General features: G+C 35.7%; 1 protein-coding gene across 1 annotated transcript in view; it reads right to left on the bottom strand.

The window, feature by feature from the left end:
• MORC1 (MORC family CW-type zinc finger 1) overlaps positions 1–26,491 on the bottom strand; it is a 200,774-nt gene that overhangs the window by 98,424 nt on the left and 75,859 nt on the right. Inside the window, exons 10-14 of the mRNA XM_077118444.1 lie at positions 10,780–10,859; positions 10,021–10,091; positions 7,366–7,430; positions 4,773–4,916; positions 2,363–2,517 (exon numbers count right to left, since the gene is read on the bottom strand). Of these exons, the coding sequence (XP_076974559.1) occupies positions 2,363–2,517; positions 4,773–4,916; positions 7,366–7,430; positions 10,021–10,091; positions 10,780–10,859 (515 nt within the window). The remainder of the gene's footprint in view (positions 1–2,362; positions 2,518–4,772; positions 4,917–7,365; positions 7,431–10,020; positions 10,092–10,779; positions 10,860–26,491) is intronic.

The following is a 26,491-nucleotide window of genomic DNA, read 5'->3' as shown; positions in this document are numbered from 1 at the left end:
AAGTATATATACATGTGAAAAAAGTATTCCTATCCTAAACAAAAATTACATGGATGTACTTTCTAAAGCAGTGTTTCTCAAACTTTAATGTGAATGCAAATCACCTAGGGATCTTGCTAAAATGCAGATTATAATTCAGTAAGTTTTGGGTGGGGCCTGAGATCTGCATTCTAACAAATTCTCAAATGATGCTGACACCGCTGGTCCACAAACATACATTGAGGAGGCTCTAAATCATGACATGAAAATCCAGCTATGACAAGAAATCTATCCTCTCAACCTCATTCCCACATTTATTTATTTTTTTGCCAGACTTCCTATGCTCTTTCCTCCACTTAGTTTGCCAGGGCTGCTATGACAAATACAACATATTAGGTTGGCTTAAACAACAGGAATTTTATTTGTCTCAAAGTATTGAAGGCAAAAAGCACAAAATTGAGGTCTCAATAGGCCATGCTTTCTCTCTCCAGTGTGCTGCTGGCTTGCTGTAACCCTTGTGGTTCCTTGGCTTGCATCTCTGCCTTGTCACCTGGTTTCTCCTTCTGGCTTCTACTTCTGCTTTATCTGTGCAAATTTCCTTTCCTTATAAAATAGACTTCACCCATATGGATTAAGGTCCATCCTAATTCAATATCACCTCATCTAAATATGATCTTCAATGATTACATGCACAAATTAATCCACACTTCAATTAAAAATAGCATCTGCCAAAAGCACAGGGGAAGAGGTCCCATCATGGCTGGTCCCCTGGGAAGGCCAACTGCTCAGGCCAGGGTTGGTGGATGGTGGCTCCACCTGTTTTGCTTCAGGTCAGATATGATGGACCCTGTGCTGCCTGAGTGATGGGTTTTTATATACCCCTGGGGGAGGGAGCCCTGCTTCAGAGCAAATGTATCAAATAACTTTTGTGCAGAGTTCCCATCCTGATAAGCAGCTGGGGCTGCTGGTTCCTGGCTTGGAGTTCAAGGTATGGTCAGGCTGTTCCATTTCTGGTTAGCTTATGTTTTACAGTTAAAACTTTACATCTCCCCCTGGGCATGAAATGGAAACATATAGAAGCTTCTGTATGCAAACAAGCAAGAGGAGAACAGGAGTGGGGTGGGTAGGCAAAAATTAGGGGACAGCCACAGCGTGCAGTATCCATAACCTCTCAAGCACATCCCCCATAATGCCCGTCCAAAAATGCAAGTAGTACCAGCTCCCTGCTCTTATGCACTCTAGGATACTTCACTTTTCCCTGGGCTCTCCTCACCTTATAAACATGTTTACAAGCAACAACATTTCACATGATACCTAATTCTTAACTGGATTCTGAGGGATACAATTGAGCATTATCATTACATTTCAATACTCACCAATGTTACTAGTAATTATTTCAGTTCTGTTCTAATTTGCAAAAACGTCATCTGTGAAGGTCCCCTTTACAAATGGTTTCAAACCTACATGATTAAAACTTGATCATGTCTTTTCTGCAGCATCGTGCATTTAATCTCCAATAATATGTTTCACGTCTATGAGAAAATTTTAGGCCCAAGTAGGGAGAATATAAAAGAAAAGAAAATACTCTGCAATTACAGCTTCAAGTGGAGCCACAACAAAATTTTAAGTTATTGCAAGAGTAGAGACATCATTTTTGATACACACGAATTACACAATAGTTCATGCGGTCATTGAACAAATACACAGTGGTCTATCTAGTTCTTTCCATAAGCGAAGCTCCATGTCTGTATAACTTAAAAGAAGTTTATTTAATTAGCACATACATACTACTTCATTGTTCAGGTATCTCTGGGGAGTGAGGTGATCTGTATAAGTCAAATTTTCCAGAGAAACGAAGTTTATATTATAAAGTTTCTAAACATATTTATCTTAGCCATTTTTAATTGAAATCTTTCTGGACTAGTATAATGAAGACTTGCTAGATAGTACAAAACAAAGTTGAACATAGCTACAATTATCTGGGGTCAACAATTGTTCTATGCCATGAGGTAACAATGCAGGAGGAGCTATCACAGTCTTTGTGGGGCAATGAGCTCCTCACGGGGGAGTCTCAGAGTTGTCTCTTAAGGGTCTCTTGGTCAATTTGGAGCAACCTCTGTCTCCTTCCACCATACTCAACTGCCACTTCACACTACACTCTCATCACCCTTCTCTTACAATTTCTAATCTGCTTCTTTATTTTTAATATAACATTCTGAGAATGATTCTGAGACTCGCTCCCTTCTTACTTCCCCTATGACTAAATTCAAGAATTCTCTTTTGGGGATTTGAGTTACTGTTACTCAAGTAAATATAGTATTTCTAGCTTAAGAAATCACATGAGAAATATAAGTAATTCTTGATATGACTGTAGAATACTCACTGATCCCAGTGTCTTTACAGTACTGGACCAAGTACTGCCCCATGACTTTGAGTAGATGGTTATACTCTTGGACATTGAGAAATTCCTGTTTATTATGGGATGGCTCCATGATCTCCAAGGGTATGTTAACAATTCCAATCACACCTGCGCCAAGTCTGGAAGAATAAACACATATAGAAACTTTGTGAAATTTTAAAAAAGAAAAGCAAAAGCAAATACATTATGGTCTTTTCAAATCAAAGTATTCAAAAGTGAATCTATCCATTTGGTTTAGGCCATATCGAAGTTTAGCAAGCTATCTGATAATTGTACTTTGCTACATAAACCATTGGCAATCCCATATGCATTTGTTTTCAAAAAACAAAATCTCTTTAACAAACCATTACTGACATAATACAAGTGCATTTCCAAACCTATCATATTACATTGGAGTTGGGGTGGTTTGGAAGGGGAAGCCTTACCGTATTAAACACCAGTAACCCTGCTTTGGTGTAATAAACCACCCTGATCTTCCTAATGATACTGGCCAAAGAGTAACTTTTTCATCCTCATTTTATTTGCCATGTTGAATTTCTCTTCCTTAACAGAGGTCCACAAGGTTCTCAGTGAATTCTACTAAGGGAGCATAAGGGCTGGATTATCCAAGAGGGTAATAGGCATCTGCCTGTGAGCTTGATGGATAAATTCAATTTTTGCACATTTTATTTTACAGTCATTTGATATACATAGCTAGGACCTACAACTGCTGGATAGTCTGTGTGGTGACATTACCTGTTTTTGGAAAAAGGAGCATCCAATATCCTAACCCTGCAAGGGCCCCCCACTGGTCTTAGCATGACAAACAGATCAAACCTTTCAAATTTAGGGCCCCCACTAGCCTCTCCCATTATGTTTCTCACCACTTTCCCCTTTCACCCAGTCCTCCTCTTATTTGATTAGTCAGTCTTTAAGTCTAAGTTGGGGCATTATCTCTTCCAGAAAGCCTGACTTGACTTCCCCAGCTTGAGATTTAGCTGTCTTCCCTAAATTCTCTTTTTGCACTTTTTGCTCACCTCTCACATAGTATTCATTCATTCAAACTGAGCACCTGGCCCTGTTCTAGGAACTGGGAATACAAAATGAAGAAAAAAAGACAGGGTCTCTGTTAATGAAGTTTCTTTTCTACTGTAGAGCAACAGGCACGAAGCTAGTAAACAAGTAAATGAACAAGATCATTTCAGTTGGCAATAAGTGACTGAAGAAAATACAGAAAATGCAGCAGATGTATAGTATGTGAAAGAGTGACAGGTAGAGGGAGATGACAGCAGGGGCCTATTTTAATTAGACAGGCAAGGAGGACTTCACAGCTCACCTGAATAACAACCTATGTCCAGCCATGAGAGGAGCTGAAGAAAAAAAGTCAAAGCAGAGGGAAAGGCAAATGCCAAGGCCCTAGGAAAGGAATAAGTTTAGATTACTGAGGAATAGGAAGTCTGCTGGTGGGAGGGGAGGGAGTGAGAGGGCGGGCATGCAGGGAGGGGTTGGTCACAGAGCCAAGCAAAGGAAGACACTGGTAAGCAGTTGTATTCTAAAGGCAATGCAGTTTCAAGCACAAGAACAAACTAATTTATGTTTTCAAAGTTCACTCTTGCTGTTATCACATAAAATTTTAAAATGTGAATTTATGCATCAGTCCCTTTCACTGAACTTTAAATTCTTTAGCAGAGTATACAAGGTCTTCACTATTTTGTCTCCAGTTTTAGCACAATGCCCAGCACACAATATTGCAAAAAAAAAAAAAAAAAATGGTGGGTGAAATGAATAAATTGCTAATTCCTTGAGAGAGGAGAAGTAAAATAGCGTTGCTCTGAGTCATGGTTATCTTGTCTGGCTGACTCTTTATGCTTTCCTGTAGTCTTTCTTCTGGATTCTGCATAATTCATGAAAGAAGCTTGTGGAATTTCAGACCAGTGGGGACACACTGGAATGTATTACTCTAGAATCTAAATCAGCTGAAGAGTGTCCTTGCAGGTAACTGGCAAGAACTCACATAAGAAGGGGCTGTACATATGCTAACAGGGTTTCTTTACAAGACTAGGAATTTTCTAGAATTTCTTTGATATGTTTGTATTATTTTTAAACTGGTAAAACATTAAAAACCTAATCTGAAAAGAAGGCACAAAAATGATAAACATCAACTTGTTCAGGAAATGTACTGAAAAAAATTCCCAAAAGTCTGTTTTCCTTTGAACATGTATGCAGCTCCACTGATATAAGTTAGGAAATTAATGCCTGTGCATTGTAGGACAGGCTGAAAGAGAATATGACACCTGCTCCCATTATAATTAATCACTAATCTAACTCCACAAACAGATGCTTACTATAAACTTCCTCTTCCTCTCTGTGCATGTAAAAATGAAAACATACTTACAGGGACTTCAGTTTCAGCTGTGGGCCCACTTTCTCATGCATTTTGATCAAGCGGCTATTACTGTAAATAAACATTCCAGAATGGCTTCGGTTTTCTATGTTCACTCCAAAGAACAGGGAGAGTGTTTTAGCTTTTTTTAATTCTCTGGAGTTATATTTAGAAAAGTAAAAAAAAATAAATAAATAAATAAATAAATAAAAATGCAAAGCTTACAAAGCTGCTGAAGGCAAACATCAAGGCAATGATATAAAAAATATCCAAACAATTTGCAAAATCTGGTGGAAATACAGAATCTCTGTACAGTCAAGTATTCTGGTATAGTTATTACATGATGGTCAGTAACTATACCAGTCAAACACAAGCAATCACTGATTCAAAAACAAGCTTGAATTTAAATGTACAAGAACTAGATAATGGCAAAAGAGTTCTGAAATACAAACTGATCTATGTCCAATGTGGCATTTTTGAAAAGTGATGATTTGGCTATTTTAAAATGTTATTTCTAAGGCTGGATGTGATTTCTAACTTTCTGTGTTGTCTCAAGCCTCTAAATATCCTATGCCATTCAGAATCTGCCAAAAAAAAATCTTTCATCTTTCTCTCTAACAGTTTCCAAAATCAAAGACAAAAGTCAATAAAACAAGTTGACAAGGATAACAGATATGAGCTCCTCTGGCTCTGCTCTGCTATACTAAGTTCTGTGTGACTTTTCTATTAAAAGTGTAAAAATAGAAACTGAGAAATTGAAGAATATATCGGAAGCAACCACAGTAGCCAGAGAGGCTGCTTGGAGCTGTGAAATGTACCTGCATGTAGGAACCAGAAGGACAGACATGGCTCCAACTACCAGCTCCTCCCAGCAATAGCTGTGTGATTAAGGATTAGTCACATACCTTTCCTTATCTGATCTGAAAAATGGGAATAATACCTACCTAGCCACTTGGGGTACTGTGAGGATAAATAAATATAATGTTAAACATAATTCTGGAAAAAATTAGGTGCTCAACAAGTATTATTTTCCTTCCCCAATCAAGAGTGGCACCAAATACAATTCCCCTGCTCCCTCCCTATAGACATGGTTTTTTCTTCTCAGGTTCATGACCATGCGCTATTACAATGGACATGACATACTTTCCTAAGTAAATAACCAATAAGAATACTGAAGTGGATAAATGCATCTATTATTAAAAGACAATGATAAAGTTCTAACAGTTCTTCTTGTAAATATACAGAGTACATCAGACTTTCTGAAGAAGTTGTTGACATGGGCTAATATATTAGATTTATTAAATGCATCCACTTTTTTTTTTTTTTTTTTTTTTTTTTGCATGGGCAGGCACCAGGAATCGAACCTAGGTCTCCAGCATGGCAGGTGAGAATTCTGCCACTGAGACACCATCACACCACTTAAAGTGCTTCTACATTTTCAGTTAATTATATATGGGTCAAATTTTTCCTCAAAAGAATCTTCTCAACAATTAGATGCCAGTTGTTTAACAAAAAAAGAGTACTGACTGTGTAAGGGATCCAAACCAAAGTGTTACAGGATATGACATAGTCATTCTGTGATATAATTGGTATATTGATTGCCTTCAATTTTTTTAAAGCATTTTGCTTTAAAAATAAGTCCATGCCAACTGCCATTATTATTAATAAAATATAGGTTGATCACTTTTCATGTGTATCAATGTCATTACTAACAGGGTATCCAAGAGATTTTTCTTTCTGAAGACTTCAGGGAGGCCTTTGCTTTTCAGTTAAAATTTATGTCATTTATTCATTTATTTTTGATAAAGGCATAATTAACAATTCAAATTTAAGTTTTAAGGAAAGTTATAGCTATTTACATTGCATAGTTCACAAAAGTAATATTAAAATCTATAGTGGGCTATGGTGGCTTAGTGGCAGAGTTTTCACCTGCCATGCTGGAGACCTGGGTTCAATTCCCAGTGGCTGTCCATGCAAAAAAAAAAAAAAAAATCTAATCACATTCCTCTTAAAAATAGATCCTCAAAGTGATCATGTAATCTTCAAAGTCTGACCTTATTTGGACAGCAGTGATTATTTTCAGTTTAGCTTGTTTAACATCCTGAGTTGGACAGCAAACCAACCTTACAAATGGAAATATTTTCTTTTGTAATACAGGTTTACTCTTTTTATTCTGTTAACTGTATATAATTGATATATTTACCTGAGACATTATTTTCTTAAAATCTTAAATTTTAAGCTACGAGAAGAGGAAAGAAACTGAAATTTACCCTCCAGAGTTTAAATGTCAAAGAATGGGAAAAGAAAGTGAAGCCATGGCTGCTGGACATTCTACTTCATTCAGACCGAACAACCAGTTGCCAAACTAATTTTTCACTTTGTATTTAGAAGTTTTAACATTATGTAGGTACATGTGTGCACAGGCAAATATATACTCATAAATACCTTACATTGATAATGTTAGTTGGTGGGCTTCGAACCACTGTGCTCAGTATCATAAGATGTATCAGGTTGAGAAAATGTAATCGTCACAATAATCAGCAAATCTGCTTAGTCAGAACCTACAATTTAACATAATGCAGAAACAGAAAGCCTTACATCTTACCTTCGTTTCTCTTTAAGATTCTTATGCTTTTCTTCTATATCCTCCAAAGCTTTCTGTAATGCATCCTGGAGAAGTATGTAAGGTTGGGAGAGAGCATAATGCCATTAAATTAATGAAAGCCATTCTGGCATTTATTACTTATTAACCAAAGGTTTCAACAGTGTCCGTGAGAGGTAGCATTGCCTGATACAGTTCTACCACAGCAAGTACTCAATAAATATGTGATAAATAATTAAGTTCCAATCTCTAAGAAGATAAACCAAATCATAGCCTGTGTTCTCTCTAAGCACCCCCCCTCCCCGCCCTTTTTTCTTTTTGTACGCTCTATAGCGGCAGTCACATTTCGTTCCTTTTCTATGTGAATATCTTTATTGCAGCACCATTTGTTGAATTTTTGTGTGTTTGTTTGGGAGGTGCATGGGCCAGGAATTGAACCCGGGTCTTCCACATGGCAGGCAAGAATTCTACCACCAAACTACCCTTGCACCCCCTTTCTAAGCCTTTTAGTGAGAGAGAACCATGGCACATGGTTTTTGTTTTTTTTTTTTTTCTTGCACGGGCAGGCACTGGCAATCGAACCCAGGTCTCTGGCACGGCAGGACAGAACTCTGCCTGCTGAGCCACCTGGGCCCGCCCAGTACAAAGGTTTTGACACAAACTACACGAAAGCTTGGGATAGTCATTCAATGTACTTCAGTTCTGGCTTTTGTCTTTGAAACAAGAAATGCTGAATTATATGATCACTAAGGATTCTTTCAGGAAAAAAAAAGGAGTTTAAAACAATTTGTTAGTAGCCAAAAGAAAATGTCTCCTTTCACATCAAGTTCTGGATGTCTCTGTCTACTACTCTCCACACTTTCCCTTTTTAGGGCATTTTATCCCTAGACTTTCTCCCCTTCAGAATGCCTTAATGCCAGTACCCAGCTGTCTTTTTCATCTGTTCTTTTAATGTACTATACTGGTTCATTCATTCTCCTGTCTCTCATACATTCCCTCTAATGAGGCAGAAAGGAAATAATTCACTATTATTATTTTCAGAAATAAGAATAGACTGTGGTGTGCTCCATCCACCTGATGTGAAACGCTGGCATCTCTTTTGGTGGGTATACCAGTGATAGAAGACTATATTCACTGACTTTAGAGTAAAAGAAAATGGTAATTGGTTGGTGAGTTCTGTGCTTCAAATTAAACCATTCAACTTCCTGGAGGAATTTAAGAGGTGAAAAGCCAAGGTCATTCTGCTTTGCTCCCTTGTCTCTGTTAAAGAAACCAGCGTGTATCAGAGCAACAATGCAAAGCGGTCAAAGACTTCCCCACCTTTCCTGTAGATGCACTCAGCACAGAGCAGAGAGGCAGTGAGCGTTAACCCGCTAAAGCAAGAAGAAAACAAGGTCCTGACCCATTAGAAAGAATGTGTCTCTCTTGTCTCTCAAATACATAAAACAAAGGGAATTGATTTCTTTGAGATAAAATTTTTTAAAGGAAAGGTTTAAACTATATAAAAAATCAAAAACAATAATATAATTTTACCTTTAATATAAAAAAAATAATATAGGGAAAGAAAAAAGTCAGAGAGTTTCAGGGAAGCCATGGATAAATTTAGTTTGGGGGCATTAGTACTGCTTGCTACTCTTTGATTTCATCATCAATTCATTATCATTGAATATGAGAACTTTACTAGACATAGCTCTTGCTCTGTAAAGTTTAAGGACAAATCACTGAAAAGATTCATATGTTTAATATGTAGAAGAGAATGAAAAAAAGGTGAATTGAAGAATTTTTTCTCCATATCCCTACTTATCACTGTGCATGTAGACAAATAAATATGCTGCTTAGTAATTCACCAAGGTAGAAAGTTTTATACCATATTTTTGGCTAAAATTAGCAAATTTACAATATATATCCTGCAGTAAAATTCACTTTTTTCTTAGCAGCAATGCATTATAATTAATAATCATAGTTCTTTATAACCTATCTTACTCATGGGCATATTGCAAGAATTAGAGAGAATGTTTATGAACTGTGTGGAGAAACTCCTAAGAAAAGAGCTTTGTAAGCTGGAAGCACCGTTATTAATATTCATAATTATAGTATATAATTCCTTGCACTAGAAAGAAGGATTGCTTATTAGTCCTCGCCTTGCTTCCCCATTTATTTGAGTCTATGGGGAACTATAATTTGAATAGATATTTTCAAGGAGACTTGATAGGCTAGTTTTTCTGCTAGCTTTTTATTATTTTCTCCTGTTCTCACATTATTTTTCTCTTCATTTTAAGCAAATTAGTTGCTACTTTCTTCTCCACTGTTCCAACTCGCCTACTGTTTTGTTTACCTTTGCTCTTGGTCTCTGCCTCCTCCTCATTTTCTGGGTTTTCTCCCTTTCTCTACACTCATATTCTAGTTTTTGGGTTTTGTTTTTTTTACATGAGCAGGTACTGGGAATCGAACCCGGGTCTCCGGCATGGCAGGCAAGAACTCTGTCACTGTGCCACCACTGCCTGCCCTCATATTCTTTTTAATTTTTTTAATATCAACTTAATCCTCTGAGCTTCTCTATGGTTCAAAGTTGAGGAAGCAAATAATATGAGACAACTATGTACACAAAAAAACAAATGATATCTGTCATTTAAAAATACCATCCTTTATATATTGTACCTTGGCAGAAGATGATGAAGTTCTGTTTGGGTTGTTTACCTGGATTTGTGTTTCTTTCAATCTAAATTCAGCTGGAGGAGGAAGCAGATACAGTACTCAGAATAAAGTGCACTTTTTTCCAAGCAATTTTAAGTGAGCATTTTCTACGGCTATAGCCATGACCAGTGAGAACAGGACAGGTATCATAATCTCAGATAACCCTGTTCTTTCAAAGTTCCAACACAGACCAAGTCAAGGTAGCCATACTGGGCTTCTTCTTAGTTATCATGGCAATTTATAGAATATAAATAAACAGACACAAATTCTGCAGTCAAGAGTGAACCTTTTCTTGGCTTTCTAAAATTCTCTCAAATCCATGAAATAAGGATGTAGAGCTGCTCCTCACTCCATAGTCACTGGGCTATGATGACTCTGTCCCTACTATGAGAGGAGTAAATGGATAGAACAATTTCTCTAAAAATGGATGCAATTCTCGGCTCTAAAATGACCTAACTCAGCATCACGATGACCTGGATTTTTAATAGATACCCATCTAGTCCCCAAGTGTGTACAGAATCATACTTATAATAATAAATAATATAATTAAAACCAGAGAGGCAACAAGGGTGAGCTATGAAGTTCCTTAGAGGCAGCAACTATGTCTTTTTAATTGTGGTAGTTCCTACAATGCCTAGAGCAGTGTATGATTCTGAATAAATGCTCAGTTGCTGAATGAATGAACAATAAAAAAGGTGACACAAGCTCTAGGCAATCACATACCAATCTTCAGTGCTTCTTCTGCCTTTTTAACTTCATTTTTAAATGCTCCTTTAAAAGATTTTGTAATATATAAATACTTTCTGGAACGAAAAAAGAAAGAACAAAATCAAACCAGATTATCATCTAAAAAATATATAACATGAGAATATTCTTTAATAGGACTATATACTGAGGACATATATTAATTATTGATTTATTGTGTACATTACATCCAGTCAGTAAATCAGCAAACTTTATACCCAAGAAGAAATTCCTTGCTTTTTAATACTTGACAACTTTGTTTTTGTAATGGGACTTCAGGAAAGAGAAAACATAAAATATTGGCCCACAGAAACGTTCACTTGTCCTATAAAACAGGATAATTTTCGTAAAAAGAAAAATTTCTGTACAACTACTCCATTATCAAAACTTTTGGTTAACAGGCATATCCCTTTTACTCAAATAATCATTGACATGGGATAAATGGTTTCTTTTAGTCCCTAAACAATTATCTCTAACTGAAATGCTCAGAAACACACATCAGAGTATTATTTTAAAGTACAAAAAAACATGTCTTTGTCTCTATTGCTTGAGAAGCCTATTTTCAAGGTCCACTGTTTCACTGAGACCACACACAAACATATTCATAAAGTCAAAGAGAGCAACATACAGTGAGAAAAGCTCTGTAGGACAGATGTTCCCTGAATGCAGTTGCAACTATGTATAACTGTTATAGAGGTTTCTTGGAACCCAGGATTTTTAAATATTGGCTTAAATCATCATGGAGAGAAAAATTCCAGAATAATATTTGGTTTGAGAATACTCACAGCACTGTACACCTCATTTTATAAGTTTTGCCTCATGCATCTAGGGACTCAGGATTTTACCATTCTCTGACTTCTTAAATGTTTAGAAGGATACTGAACTTTCAGTAAGAGGTAGATGGAGAACTAAGTCTAAATCTAAATGCCTCTATGAGTTTATGCCAGAAATAGTGGACAAATAGAGCCAGTGGCTATGTGTATAAGTGTGTGTGTGTGGGGGGTGTATAGACTGAAAAATAAGAATTTTTTTTTTTACTTTTAAAGTAAAAGATTTTTCTACTTTTAAAGGGTTGTGAAAAAAAAGGAAGGAAGGAAGCAGGGAGGGAGGATGGGAGGGAAGAAGGAAGGAAGGAAAGAAGGAAGGAAATGACACTGAGACCAAATACGGCCCCGTAAAGCCTAAAATATTTACTATTTAGCCCTTTATAGAAAAGGTTTGCTGAGCCTTAGAATCTATGCTAATAGTATTGGCTTTTAACAGATATCTTGATCTAGAATTGCACTTCACTTATATGTTCTGACTTTTAAACAATGCATCAGTAATGCAAATTATTCATTGACTGCTAATGCAAACAATCATATATAATTTAATGTTTGCTAGCTGGAATCTGTTTGATTATTCTCCATTTTTTCAAGTGAAGCAGTACAGATCATACTCAAAAAATAGAGCATCATGATTAAGTTAAGAGCTGTAATGCCCAGATTTCATCTACCTGGGTTAAACGCTTAGGTATGCCTCTAACTAGTAATGTAAGGTGGGGCAAGTCACTTCATCTTTCTGTGATCCTAGTTCTTTATCTGTAAATGGGAATGATAATAATAGCTGTGGTGGTTTGGGCTGTATGCACCCCCAGAAAAGCATATTCTTAAATATAATCCAATCCTTTGCAAAAAGGTGCAAATAGAACCTTTTGTTGAGGATACTTCAATTAAGGTGTGACTTACCTCATTCAGGATGGAGGACTCTTATTACTGGAGTCCTTTATAAACGGAATGAATACAGACAAAGAGAGGGAGTGAGAAAGCCACAGAAGCAAGAAACTGAAATCAACAAAACTGGGAACAAAGAGAGAGACCAGAAGACACCACCATGTGTTTTGCCATGTGACAGAGGAGCCAAGGATCACTAGCAGCCAGACTTCCAGAAGAAAGCATCACCTTGATGAAACCTTGATTTGGACATTTTACCAATGGCCTTAAAACTATAAGTGAATAAATCCCATTTTAATGTGGCCCATTTAATGGTATTTGCTTTGAACAGCTTAGAGAACTGAAACAATGATATAAATCTCAGAAGGCTCTTATGAGATTTAAAGGTGCCAATCAGCTAAAGAACTTAGAAAAATGCTGGTGCACAATTAGTACTTAATACATGGTATTATTATCAAAGTCCTTCAATACGTGTTTTAGAGGGGAAAATAGACTGAGGATGGGAACTGAAATGTGTTGATGGATGAATTTTTTCTTTTTAATAATTCAAAGGATTTATTGAAATTTTCAGAGATACCTATACGAAAAGGATTAATGTTAACAAATACATAAATGTAATACTATATCCACCTGGTTTAATGAACAATTCAAGTTACAACAACTAACATTGTAGCTTGCAACGCAAACTTTAATGTTCAGTTTCACTTTAGATTATACAGTTAAAAACAGGAAAGGAACAATAATAAAATCTAAGGAAAAGGTAGCTATTCTCGTTTTGTTCCCTTGATTTTCTGTTACATGAACATTCTTCATTTAAGTCATAACTTAGGTCTATCCCAAATTAGTCTCTATTACATTCAGAGAACACCAAAACTATGTTTTAAAACAGAAAAGTGTTGTTCACTGTATACTGAAATTATCATTTATTTTTATCACATTAATCATATAATCTGGTTTAAATTATTTTAAATCAAATCATGTTTTAAAAATCAAAGTGAAATCAAGCAGAAACTGCTTGTACAATGAGGCAATCTTTCAAAAATGATACGAATTCACTTATTCACATGTTTTGTAGAGACTGTGTTTACTGCCATAGAAAGTAAAGATGGTACAAAAGGTTCCAACTCTTCGTTAGTGCTTAAACAATAAAGGCCCAAAAAATGCGCTCTCTTCCTTAACTGCGTCAGTGAAACGAGCTGATTCCAGATGATCTGCATACAGGTTTACAACTTAAATTGTACAATAAGAAGTGTTCATCACAATTAAAGAAAAGTAACTAAGTAATGGACACTTTTGAAACTCGAGTGTAACAAATCTGCTCACTCTCATAAATGAAGGGTATTTTCAATCAAATTTTCATCCAGAATCAGGAACCTCCATCGCCTGACAGCTACTCCTAGTTTTCTTCTACTAGAGGACACCTGAAGATCAAAATGCCTTCCAGTGAAGGCACTGAAGATCAAAATGCCTTCTTTGCTGGAGAAGGAGGAGAATTCATCCTGCTCCTTTGTTCCCCAGTCCTTTTAACTAAAAGCATTTCTCTCTAGAACTGGGCCTCTAGTACCGTAATGGTTGGAATTTTCTTCTAAACCCATCTCCCAAACCTTGCATGGATTTTACTCTGTCTGAAACCCTTGGTTGCAGCCTCTGCCTCCAGACTTTGGCTTTCTCCCTCCAGCTCTACCAAGCTTGTTCTGAAATCCATTAGGGCTCCTACTCTTTCCTTACCCTTCACACATTTCACCGTCTCCCTTCCTACCCTTCCCATCAATGAAATTTCATTCAGGTATTTTAGTTATGCCCACTTTCTGCATAGAGCAATTTATTGAATATTTCTCTTCTAAAAGAGCCAGAAAGCATAAGGTCAATGAAAAGTATTGAGGAAAATGAAAACTTAAACAATATGAGAGTTTTGGACCTTAGAGTGGCAAAAATGGAAAAAAACAAAACTCTGTTAATAACAAGTGTCAATTTGGAACCAGTCCAAAGGACACTCTTACACATTGTTGACGTGTTCCTAAACTGGCCCAAGGTTTGAAGAGGGTAAGTTAACATTAAATTAATGGTGTATAAATCTTCTGACACAGAAATTTACTTCTTTAATCTTGTCGACAGAAATAATTACATATGAGCATAAATACATATACTCAAGGAGGCCGAGGCATGTTCAGTTAAGCACTACTTATTAAAAGGGAAATTCAAAAAATCTTAAATGTCTATCAATAAGGGAACAGTTAGATAAACCACATAGCTCTGCATGATAAATTTAAAAAGACAGGAAAAGGTCTAACTGTACGTGAAAAGGCCAAGTTGCATAATTTTATGTTTTAAAAAAGGAACTGTATACGTAGATGCACGTGTGAAAATACAGAAAACAATCTGTAATGGTATTTATTAAACTCCTAGAAAAGGTTCCCACTCGGGAGATAATGGTTTGCTACAGCATAAAGTCAAAGCAGCACAAGGAGGCTTTCAGTTACTTGATTTTTTCTCCATAACTAACTCTAAATTGTTTGAATTTTTATTAATTTTACTATTTTAAGAGCAAAATAAAATTTCTCCTCCTCTCCCTTAATTCAAGACAAATAAAAATATGAAGAATCTCTGAATAATATTTAAGTCTTTATGTTGTACAAGCATTGAATATTACATGATGTAGCATTTATGTGTGACTGTTTTGATATGAACAGCCTGCAGAAATTTAAATTGATTGGTGTACAATTTTTACGCTTATATAATTGGTGCAAAACTTTTTGGCTAATAACAAATACTGTATTTTCGCATTTTAAATTGAAAAATATAGACTGCAAGTAAAGAAAACTATAGCCTTGAACTTTTTCTAATTCACAAAAAATAGCCCATTGTTGTGACTCTTAATTACACTTCAGTATTCACAATTATTTTATTTTTTTATATTATGAAAACTTATCTGGTTCTGTTATACCATAAAATAATTTTAATTCTTCATTATGTCCCACAACCTGTAATGGGGCAGGATCAGGACATTTTTTACTAAGTATGAATGTTGACAGATGAATCTGGATATAAAGCAGGCCTCTCAAATTTAGTACGTCAAGAACAAACTGAAGAGAACTACATTCACTGTCACCCCTAAGGTACCACACAGGTACCTCCCTATTATTCCCAGGATTTTGCTCAGGGATAAAACATAGGAGGCATTCATGATGACTCATTTTCTTTCCATCCAGAGCCAATCCATAAGCAAGTCCTGTCTGCTCTATCTTCACAAGATACCTATAATCAGAAGACTTTTCATCACTTTAGCCACCACCACTCTAATTCAAGACATGTATTTCTCATCTAGAATACAGTAACAATATCCTACCTAGTCTCCCTTCCTCCTTTCTTCCCCTATAAAATCAATTCTCCAGTCAGCAGCCAGAATAACCTTTTTTAAAATTTTTATTTTTTTATTATTACTATTTTTGCATGGGCAGGCACCAGGAATTGAACCCAGGTCTCTGGCATGGTAGGTGAGAACTCTGCCACTGAGCCACCTTTGCACGCCCCAGAGTAATCTTTTTTAAATATAAATTAATATCACTCCTTCACTCAAAAGTCATTACATTCTCAATACAATCACCTCTTCTTACCTTGTCACTCCAGGGCCTACACGACTTGACTCTGTCTAATCACTGAGCTCTAGCTATGCTAGCCTTTTGATCCTGCTTTGCACCCACTGTTTTCTCTTTCTGGCACGATCTTCTCATGAAGTTTGTTAATGACTTAAGTGCAGTAGCGAGACTCTAGAATGTTTCCTAGTAATTTTTGCACCTCCTGGTATTCATCTTTTGTGTAATACCTTCCCACATATAACCCAGGCTGGCTTGAATGATCAAAGGAATATGTTAGAAGTAATGGCATGTGACTTTTGAGGCTAGTCCATAAAATTCTGTTTTCGCTTTGTTCTGTTGGATTACTCACTCAGTAGGAAAGCACCTTCCAGCCCATGAAAATACTTAGTTCACCCTGTGATGTGACCCTTGTAAGAATAATCAGCTTGCCAGCCATGTGAGTGAGCCATCTTGGAAGCGGATCTTCTAACTACAATCAAACTGTCAGGAGCCACAGCCAAAATATCTCAGCAAATTCATGAGAGACTCAAAATCAAAACCACCCAACAGAGCCAGGCTGGAGTCACAAAATTATGCAAGAGAATAAATGGAGACTGTTATTTTGAGCCACTAAATTTTGTGGTGATTTGTTATGCAGCAATGGATAACTAATGCATTCATTCTCTTGGTTTAATCAGTTCTCTGCTCAAAAGTTACTTGCTTAGGACAGATTTCCAAGAAGATGGCAGAGTAGGGAGCTCCAGGACTCACTCCTTCCTCCAATACAGCTAGTAATCAGGCAGGGACCATCTGAAACAACTCTTTTGGGGCTCTGGAAGCCAGAAGAACACTGCACAGCATCCAGGAAAGAGTGGGAGGAAAAGGCTGATATACTGCAGTAATAAGTGTGAGCGTATCTCTCCATGTGATGGCTGCCAGCCCCAGCCCCCACTTTGCTGGGGGCTACCTGGGCATCCAGTGTCTAGTTAGTTGTTGCTGTCAGAAAAGGATATAAAAATCCTCTTCCCCAAGAATGGGGGTTAACAGCTGGGCACTGATCACAGATTTTGATTAGCAAATTTAGATTGCTAGGCCCCAGTTCTGAGTTACTATTTCAACATGTCCTGGATAAAAGCAGCAGCAGCTATTGTTTCAACCCTGCTCCTAATAGGATCAGAGGTGGTGAGGGTTCATAGACACAATGGCTCATTAGGGCTGCTGGGAAAAGTTTGTTGAATGAGGCCATCTGCTAGGAAGGCCTTTTGGAATCTTTCCTGACCCCTCTTTGGAGCCAGTCTGTTCTCCTTCAAAACTGGTCTCTGGTCCTGTTTAGGCTTGGAAATACAGACTTGTGAAAGATTTCCTTGGGTGACATTCCTCCAAGAATTGGCCCTCCAGGCAAAAGCAGCTAGGGACAACAAAAGAAATGTAAAAAAAGTATAAAAGCAAAGCAAAAAAAAAATCAAGATTTCCAGAGAAGGAACATAGGAAAGGAAGCTTTCTCCTGGGAGTAAATTGCACAAACAGTGCAATCTTAAAAACTGTACCACATATCCAAGTTTAGATGAAAAAGAGCTAAAAGAAAAAAAAAAGGTAACTTTAAAAAGGCAGTTCGAAAGGTCTAGAAAAAGCTGAATCAAGTATCAAAGAAAAGCTTAATACAACAATAAAATCCTACACAAGAGAGAGAAGCTGACCTTCAGAGTAAGCACATCAAAATAATCAGATGCCTAGACATCAGCAAAATAAATTAAAGGCATATTAAGAAACAAAAAGATATTGTTTTGTTCCAATCAAAGGAACAAATTAAAACTTCAGAGAAGACATGGACTTTGGAACAACTAATAAAGACGTTCAAACAAATTTCCTAAATCAATTCAAGAAGATGAAGGAAAACATGGGTAAAGAGATAAAGGATATTAAAAGACATACTTGTAAGCATTAGCAACCTGAAAGTATAAAAAGAAACATAACAGAAATTATAAGAATAAAAGACACAACTGAAGAGATTAAAAATACACTAAAGGCATACAACAGCAGATTTGAAAAGGCTGAAGAAAGAATCAGCCAGACATGACAGAACCAGAAGACATGACAATTGAAATCTTACAGTCAGAAGAACAGAGAGAGAAGAGAATGGAAAGGTAGATTGAACAGAGTCTCAGGGATTGGAATGACAGCATGAAACACACACACACACACACACACACACACACACACACACACACACATATATATGTATCATGGGTGTCCCAGAAGGAGAAGAGAAGGGAAAAGGGACAAAAAGAATACTTGAGGAAATAATGGCCCAAAATTAACCAACTCTTGTGAAAGACACACATATAAATGTCCAAGAAGTACAACATACTCCAAACAGAATAAATCTTAATAGATGTACTCAGAGAAACATACAAATCAGAATGTCAAGTGCTAATGAAAAATAGAAAGCAGCAAGAGGAAAGTAGCAAGAGGAAAGCAATTCATCATGAGGGAACCACAATAAAAGACTAAGAGCTGATTTCATATCGGAAATCATGGAGGCAAGAAGGCAGTGGTGTGAAATATTTAAGGCACTAAAAGAGTACCTTAAATTAGTGGCAATAAAAGAATTATTGCCAGCCAGTAATTATTTATCTGGCAAAACTGAAGGTGCGTTTAGAATAGAAACAAATAAAAAGAAGCTGAGAGAATTCATCAGTAAGATTTCTGCCCTGCTATAAATATTAAAGGGAGTTCTGCAGGATTAAAGGAAAAAATAGGAGAAAGGCTTGGAGTAGAATGTAGAAATGAAGATTATCAATAAGGATAATCAAAAGGGTAAAAAGAGAGACAGTAAAAGATAGGACATATAAAAACCAAAGGATACAGTGATTGAAGGAATACTTTCTTTATAGTAATAGCATTGAACTTAATGGATAAAATACCTCAAAGACACATATTGGCAGAATGGATAAAAAGCATGATCCAACTATGCACTGTCTACAAGAGAGTCATCTTAGACATCTTGTCTGCTGAGATCTTCTATTTCTTTTAGATTCAGTGTAAGTTGTTCACGTGTTTTAGGAACTTGTTCATTTTTCCTAATTTGTCTAATTTGTTGGCATCTGATATTAGTATAGCTATCCCAGACTTTTCTTTTGTTACTATTTGTGTAGCATATCTTTTTCCAACTTTTAACTTTTTTTGACATCCTTAAAGTGAAACGTTTTTGCACATCAAAAGACTTTGTCAAGAATGTGAAAGACAACCTACTCAAAAGAAGAAAATATTTGGAAACCACATATTTGATAGGTGTTTGGTATCCAGAATATATGAAAAAATCTTATAACTCAACAATAAAAGAACAAACAACCCAATTTTAAAATGGGCAAAAGACATGATTAGACATTTTTCCAAACAAGAATTATAGATGGCTAAAAAGCACGAGATGTTCAACATCACTAGCTATGAGGGAAATGCAAATCAAAATCACAGTGAGATATTTTACACCTACTAGAATAAAAAAAAAACCAGAAAACTACACGTGTCAGAGAATATGTGGAGACATAGAACATTCATTAATTCCTGGTATGAATGTAAATTGGTACAGCTGTGTGGAAGGCAATCTAGGGGTTCCTCAGAAATCTAAGTATAGAATTGTCATATGATCTGGCAACCCTGCTACTGAGCCCAGAAGAATTGAAAGCAGGGATGCAAATATTTGCACACTGATGTTCATAGCCACATTTTTCTTAATTGCCAAAAGATGGAAGCAATCGAAGTGTTGATCAGCTGGTGAAAGGATAAACAAAATGTGGTATATACGTTCAATGGAATATTATTCAGCTGTAAGAAAGAATGGAGTCCAAATGCATGAGACAACAAAGATGAAACTTGAGGTCATTAGTTGAATGAAATAAGCCAAAAACAAAGGGACAAATTTTGTGAAATCACTAGAAAGAACTAATTATAATAAGTAAATTCACAGAGTTAAAATCTAGACTATAGGTTACCAAGAAATATAACGGGAGTAGACAATGGGAGCAGATACTTTATGTGCTTCATTTCTATTTAGATTGATGGGAAATGTTTGGAAATGGATAGTGGTGATGGTAGCACCTTATTCTGATGTAATTAATAGCACCGAACTGTATAGATGAATGTGATTAAAAGAGGAAACTTTAGGATATAAATATTACTAGAATAAAAATTAAAAGATAAAACATAGGATTGTATAGTGCAGTGATTTGTATTGTAGATGATGGACTGGAGTTAATAGAACAAGTATAAGAAAGTTCTTTTATAGGTTATAATAAATTTATCACAAGCTACTAATAATAGAGTGACATGTGAAAAAAAAATACATCCAATGTAAATAATGGCTCAATAGATAGAACTATCTTTAAATAATCTTTCCTCAATTGTGACAAAGGTAACTACTGTTAAAAAAAAAATACAATTATTTTTGTATTATTATCATCAATAGTAACAAACATTCACACCAACATAAGGTATTGGTGGTGTGGTGATATTTTATGCATGATTGTTTTATAAACATAACTTCTCTAATAAAAAAAAGTTACCTGCTCAAAAAATGCTTCCTTGATTTCTTATCTAAATTAAATACCCAATCCCCCATAACTTTAGCCTCTGCTTTGCTTTGTTTTTCTTCATAGCACTCATAATTGTCTGCTACTTTATTATCTATTTTTCTTTATCATTTTTCCCACTAAAATGTATGCTCCATGAAAGCAGGGCAGTTTTTGTTGTGGTTGCTTGTGCTAATCACCAATGTGTAGAAAAGTTTTTTGCACATAGTGATCACTTGTTATTTTTCTTTTTTTATGACAGCAACCAGTTGTTTACATGTAAGACTGGAATTCTGCTGATTGTCAGGTTCCAATTCACAGTGAGGTAAGAGTAATGCTTAAGTGTCTAAGGTCCACGACTAGTAATGACAAACCAAAGCTCAAATCAATCTTTGGCTGACCCAAATTTTGCTTTCAATTAGTATCTTATATTAAAAGATTAAATAAATTAAGATTATAAAAATTCATGAATGGATACGTAAGATACACAGTTAAGAAAAGAAGCACTTTTCAAAAATTATTTCTCTAACCAGGCAGGTTGGGTACCAGGGTGTAGGAAACAGCTCTAAAAAAAAATGAAAATATTGCTTCTAAATAACTTTTAAAAATCCATTCTTTTTCATTGAAAACTGGGTGACACAAATCCCATCTCATTTGTGCTCTTTTCAGTATTATGGGTCTATAATAAAGCACTGTTAATGAAGAATGAAGTTCTTGAAACAAACATTTTGGTTATTGTCCCTTCAACAGTTTTCAAAAATGTCCATAGAACTCCCTTCTTTAGTTCTAATGGTATAGATTTAATACCTACATAAATCAGGGAGGTATTTTTCTACTAAAGCTAAAGAATTCAAAGTAAAAAAAATCAGGAATGCTTGCTTCCTAAGATTAAATAACATAGCCATATATTAACTTCTCTGTATTATATGCAAAAACAATATTTAAGACTCCAAGAATTGTACACAGACATAAAATCTTGAAATTGAAAGAGACCTTAGAAATCAACTAGCTGAAAGTTTTCCCAAATTAATAATTCCTTCATCAATACAGACTCTTCCTTGGACATAATTGTCCTCATCTTTGGTGGGAGTTCCTTCCATTGTTGGAGCGCATGAATAACTGTGGATATTTCATTAATCTCATGGCACATTCACAGTCCTCTCTGAGTTGCTATATACCTTGTGCCATATATGCCTAGAGAAACTAAATCTGTTATCTTGAAGATGCTGTATTTAACATCCTGGACATTAAATCTGCTAACTGGAAAAGGGATTGGTGCCCAACCAAGAGAAGCTGCATTGGTGGCCGAACTCCTCTAAAGTAGTTTATCCCCAAATGTTGCCCAACAGGGAAGCTTCAAATTTGAGGGTAGCATACCTACACTCAGAGAAGCAAATGCTAGGTACACCAAGCAAAGACAGTTCAGTACAGACCAAGTGTATCTTGGGCAAAACAAAAAATGTTCTCAGTTCTTTAGAATATCCCAGTTATTGAGACACTGAGTCAAAGGTAATGGTGAAGTTATGATACAAGTATCATAATACTGAAGCAGTAGTATGATACTTGACTTGCATGAATATCTTATCCTAAACTCATGTCCACAAAAGTAATCTGTGTGTCTCTTCCTTACAAAAACAGTGGTGCACTCTCATGTTTAGCTAGCTCTGTCTTCTACTTGTACCTAGAGATTCAGTTCTGCTTTCTGGAATTCCAACTTTCACATGACAGCCTTTTTTGTGTTCACTGAGGCCATAAGTTCTTCCTCTTTCATGGAATAATCCTCAGTTCCATCAAGAGCCCCTTACCAGAATAGTTACTGGCTTGTGAACCAGATACTTCCCAGTAAGTCCATATCCCTAGTATAGCGCCACCATCTGAACATCTCCCTCTAGAAATGGTGTAAGAGGGATAAAGGTTGTTGATACTATCAACCATCTACTTCTGCTCCTTGTCTATCAGCTTATACTATCAGGTTATACTAAGCTTTATGGGCAATTAAAACTCTATGCCATTGTCAAATAGATTTTTAATGTAAATGTAGGTCTGTATAGCATCTATATTACATTTATCTTTTGGACTTCAATGCTTCACATTTAGTGTTCTAGCTTGCTAGTTGCTGGAATGCAACACACCAGAGATGGATTGGATTTTAATAAAAGGGGATTTATTTAGTTAAAAATGTATAATTCTTCAGAGGAAAGGCAGCTAACTTTCAACTGAGGTTCTTTCTTATGTGGAAAGGCACCCAGCAATCTCTGCTGGCCTTCTCTCCAGACCTCTGGGTTCCAGCAACTTTTCCTGGGGTGATTTCTTTCTGCATCTCCAAAGCCCTGGGCTGAGCTGCGAGTGCTGAGATGAGGTATGCTGAGCTGCTTGGGCTGTGCTACGTTGAACTCTCTCATTTAAGCTTCCAGCCAATTAAATCAAACATCATTCATTGCATCAGGCATGCCTCCTAGCCTACTGCAGATATAATCAGCAACAGATGAGGTTCATATGCCAATGGCTCATGTCCACAGCAACAGAACTAGGCACCTTCACCTGGTCAAGTTGAGACCTGAACTATCACATTTAATTTTTTAGTTTGTTATGCCTGGTATGATATATATACCTCCTACTTCAAGTTCAATTATGAATTCAGTAGGCATAAATGTTTGTATTTATCCATGTTACTTTACAAAAATATTGAAGAGAATATGACTAAGAAAGAAACCAATGACATCTCCCCCAAATTTCCCCCTAATCCTTCTCCGAACCTGTTAGAGATATCTGAGTAAAGTTGTTGAAACAAATATAAAACCACCCACATGGATTAAAATCCAGTCTTCATTTTTCTGTTTGCTACTAAAGTACAGAAAATAACTGTACAAGAATTATAGTCAAATATCCTTAAAAATAATACTTCATAACTTTTACAGAGTTATTTTAAGGAGTAACTTAGTTTCACATTTCATGTCCGGAAATTTATTGGAGGCTGAGTGGCTGAGTGGCTCCAGTGCTTAGGCACTTTTAATACTCTTTAAATGTTTCTACTTTGTTTAACTAGGATCATTCTCGACTCTTAATTTGTTCTGATGCAGTCAGTGCTTTGTAGTTTTAGGAAAGAAAAAAAAGGAGAGGTTACCCACCAGGGGTGTGATAATAAGTAGGAAAACCCCACATATTTGTTATACGAAACTTCAGCCAGCAGAAAATGTAAGGAAATGAAATATTTTGAAATATATATGACAAAAGACTAAGACTTCTTAAATTTATTTTAGGGAACAAAATACATATTTGAATTTTACCCACTTCCTAGTAATATATACCTAAGTATATCACTTTGGCAGGTAAATAAAAAATATAAAAGAATGGACAATAGCTATCACTTAAAATAATTTAAGTTGATGAAATTCAATTCCCCTCACAAAATAGAGAAACATCCACATTTTTCCATTGGTTTAAACCATTTTTTACCTAACTTACTAAGGTAGGAGCAATTTAATTTTAAAGGATCAGCTATATTGATTGATTCAGGAGACCCTTGGTACTAGAAGAGTAAGAGGAAATAAAGGAAATATCACTTTGATATTTATTAGGGATCAAAAAGGCAGATTTATAAAGAAAGTCTCACGCTTAATATTTTATTTTCAAAATATGAACCGCATTATCAGAAATCAAAAGTAAAGCTTTGAGGAATCCATTGGTGTACAGCCAGGATATAATTACAGAGATCTATCATTTTTAATATTTATATCTATATGAATAATATAAGGATAAGGACAGCAATGGCTTTTTCATGAAAATAAGACATGACAAATGTAGGCTTATTATAAAAGTTGATGTGGTATAAGGAAAGGAGAACGCAAAGTATTCGGAGTGGTAAAGAATTTAAAACCAGAGGATCTGAGTCCTTGTTCACTTTTGATATTGTCTTATCTCTGAAATGGTGATGATAAGACCTAATTCGTAGAGTCATTGCAAAAATTAATGTAAAAATGTACTTATATAGACACTGTAAAGTAGTAAATGTGTTTCCTAGTAGATATTAAGCTACTTGAAACTGAAATTAAACCATAGCAGTTTGTTTTTGCTTTTGTTTTAATTGGGGAACTTGTGGTTTACAGAAAAAATCATGCATAAAATGCAAGGTTCCCATATTCCACCCCATTATTAATACCCTGCATTAGTGTGAAACATTTGTTACAATTGATATAAACATGTTTTAGTTCACTGTCAACTATAATTTATGATTTACTTTAGGGTTCACTGCTTGTGTTGTACTGTCCCATGAATATACACAACCTAAAATTTCCCCTTTTAGTCACGTAAAAATATATAATTTACTGCTTTTAATTACATTCACAATATTGTGCTACCATCACATGAATCCATTAACCAAACTTTTCCATCATTCCAAACAGAAAATCTTTTAGTATTAACTCCCCATTCTCTACCCCATCCTTTGTAACTTATATCCTAGATTCTGACTCTGAGTTTGCTTATTCTAATTATTTCATGTCAGTGTGATTATACAATATTTTTCATTTTCAATCTGGCTTATTTTACTCAATATCAAGTCTTCAAAGTTCATCCAGGATGTTGCACATATCAGAACTCTATTCTTTTTTACAGCAGGGTAATATTCCATTGTGTGTATCTACCACATTTTGTTCATTCATTCATCAGTTGATGGACACTTGGGTTGCTTCCATCTTTTTGCAATTGTGTATAATGCCACTATAAACACTGGTGAGCAAATATGTGCCCAAGTCCCACTTTCAAATCTTTAGGGTTTTTAAATGGAAGAGGAATTGCCAGGTCATTGTAAGTCTACACTTAACTTTCAGATATCTGTCAAACTGTCTTCCACAGTGGCTGCCTCATTTTCCATCCCATGAAACTGAGTGAATGTTCCTATTTCTCCACATCCTCCTCAATACTTGTAATTTCTGGGTTTTTTTAATACTAGTCATTTTAGTGCATGTAAAATGGCATATTATTGTGGCTTTATCGCATTTCCCTTATGGTTAATGATGTGGAGTCTTCAGCCGTTTGGTCATTTATTCATTTATTAATTTATTCATTGTAGAAATGTCTATTAAAGTATTTTGCCTACTTCTTAATTGGTATGTTTGCCTCTAGGATTTCTTTACATTTTATGGTATACTAACTTTATAAACATTTTTAGATATCTGGTTCCCAAATATTTTCTCCCATTGTGTAGACTGTCATTTTACTTTCATGATAAAAGTTCTTTGGTGTGCAAAAGTTTTTGAGTTTGATGAGATCCCATTGACCTATTTTATCTTTTATTGCTTGTACTTTAGGTGTATGGTCTAAAACCACTGCCTAACACAAGGTCCTGAAGATGACATTTTCTTCAAAGAAGTTCATAGCTAAGTTATTTCAAATTAATTTTCATATAGTCATGAGGTAGTGGTCCACCTTCATTCTTTTGCATATGGAAGTCCAGTTTCCCCAGCATCACTTGTTGAAGATGCTATTCTTTTTTCCATTGAGTAGACTTAGCACCTTTGTCGAAAATCAGTTGACCTAAATGTGAGGGTTGATTTCTGAACTCTAAGTTTGATTCCACTGGACTAAGTGCTTGTCTTTCTGCCATCATCATGCTGTACTGAATACCATGGCCTACTAATAAGTTATAAGATCAGGAAGTGTGAATCCTCCAACTTTGTTCTTTTTCAAGATGGTTTTGTCTATTTTGGACCCCCTCCCTGTTCATATAAATTTTATGATTGGCTTTTCCATTTTTGCAAAGAAGGTTATTGAAGTTGTGATCAATTGCATTACATCTGTAAATCACTTTGAGTAGAATTGCATCTTAACAATACTT

This window comes from Tamandua tetradactyla, chromosome 10, assembly GCF_023851605.1.
Source record: "Tamandua tetradactyla isolate mTamTet1 chromosome 10, mTamTet1.pri, whole genome shotgun sequence".
NCBI lineage: Eukaryota > Metazoa > Chordata > Mammalia > Pilosa > Myrmecophagidae > Tamandua > Tamandua tetradactyla.
This window is presented reverse-complemented; position numbering and strand designations above follow the sequence as displayed.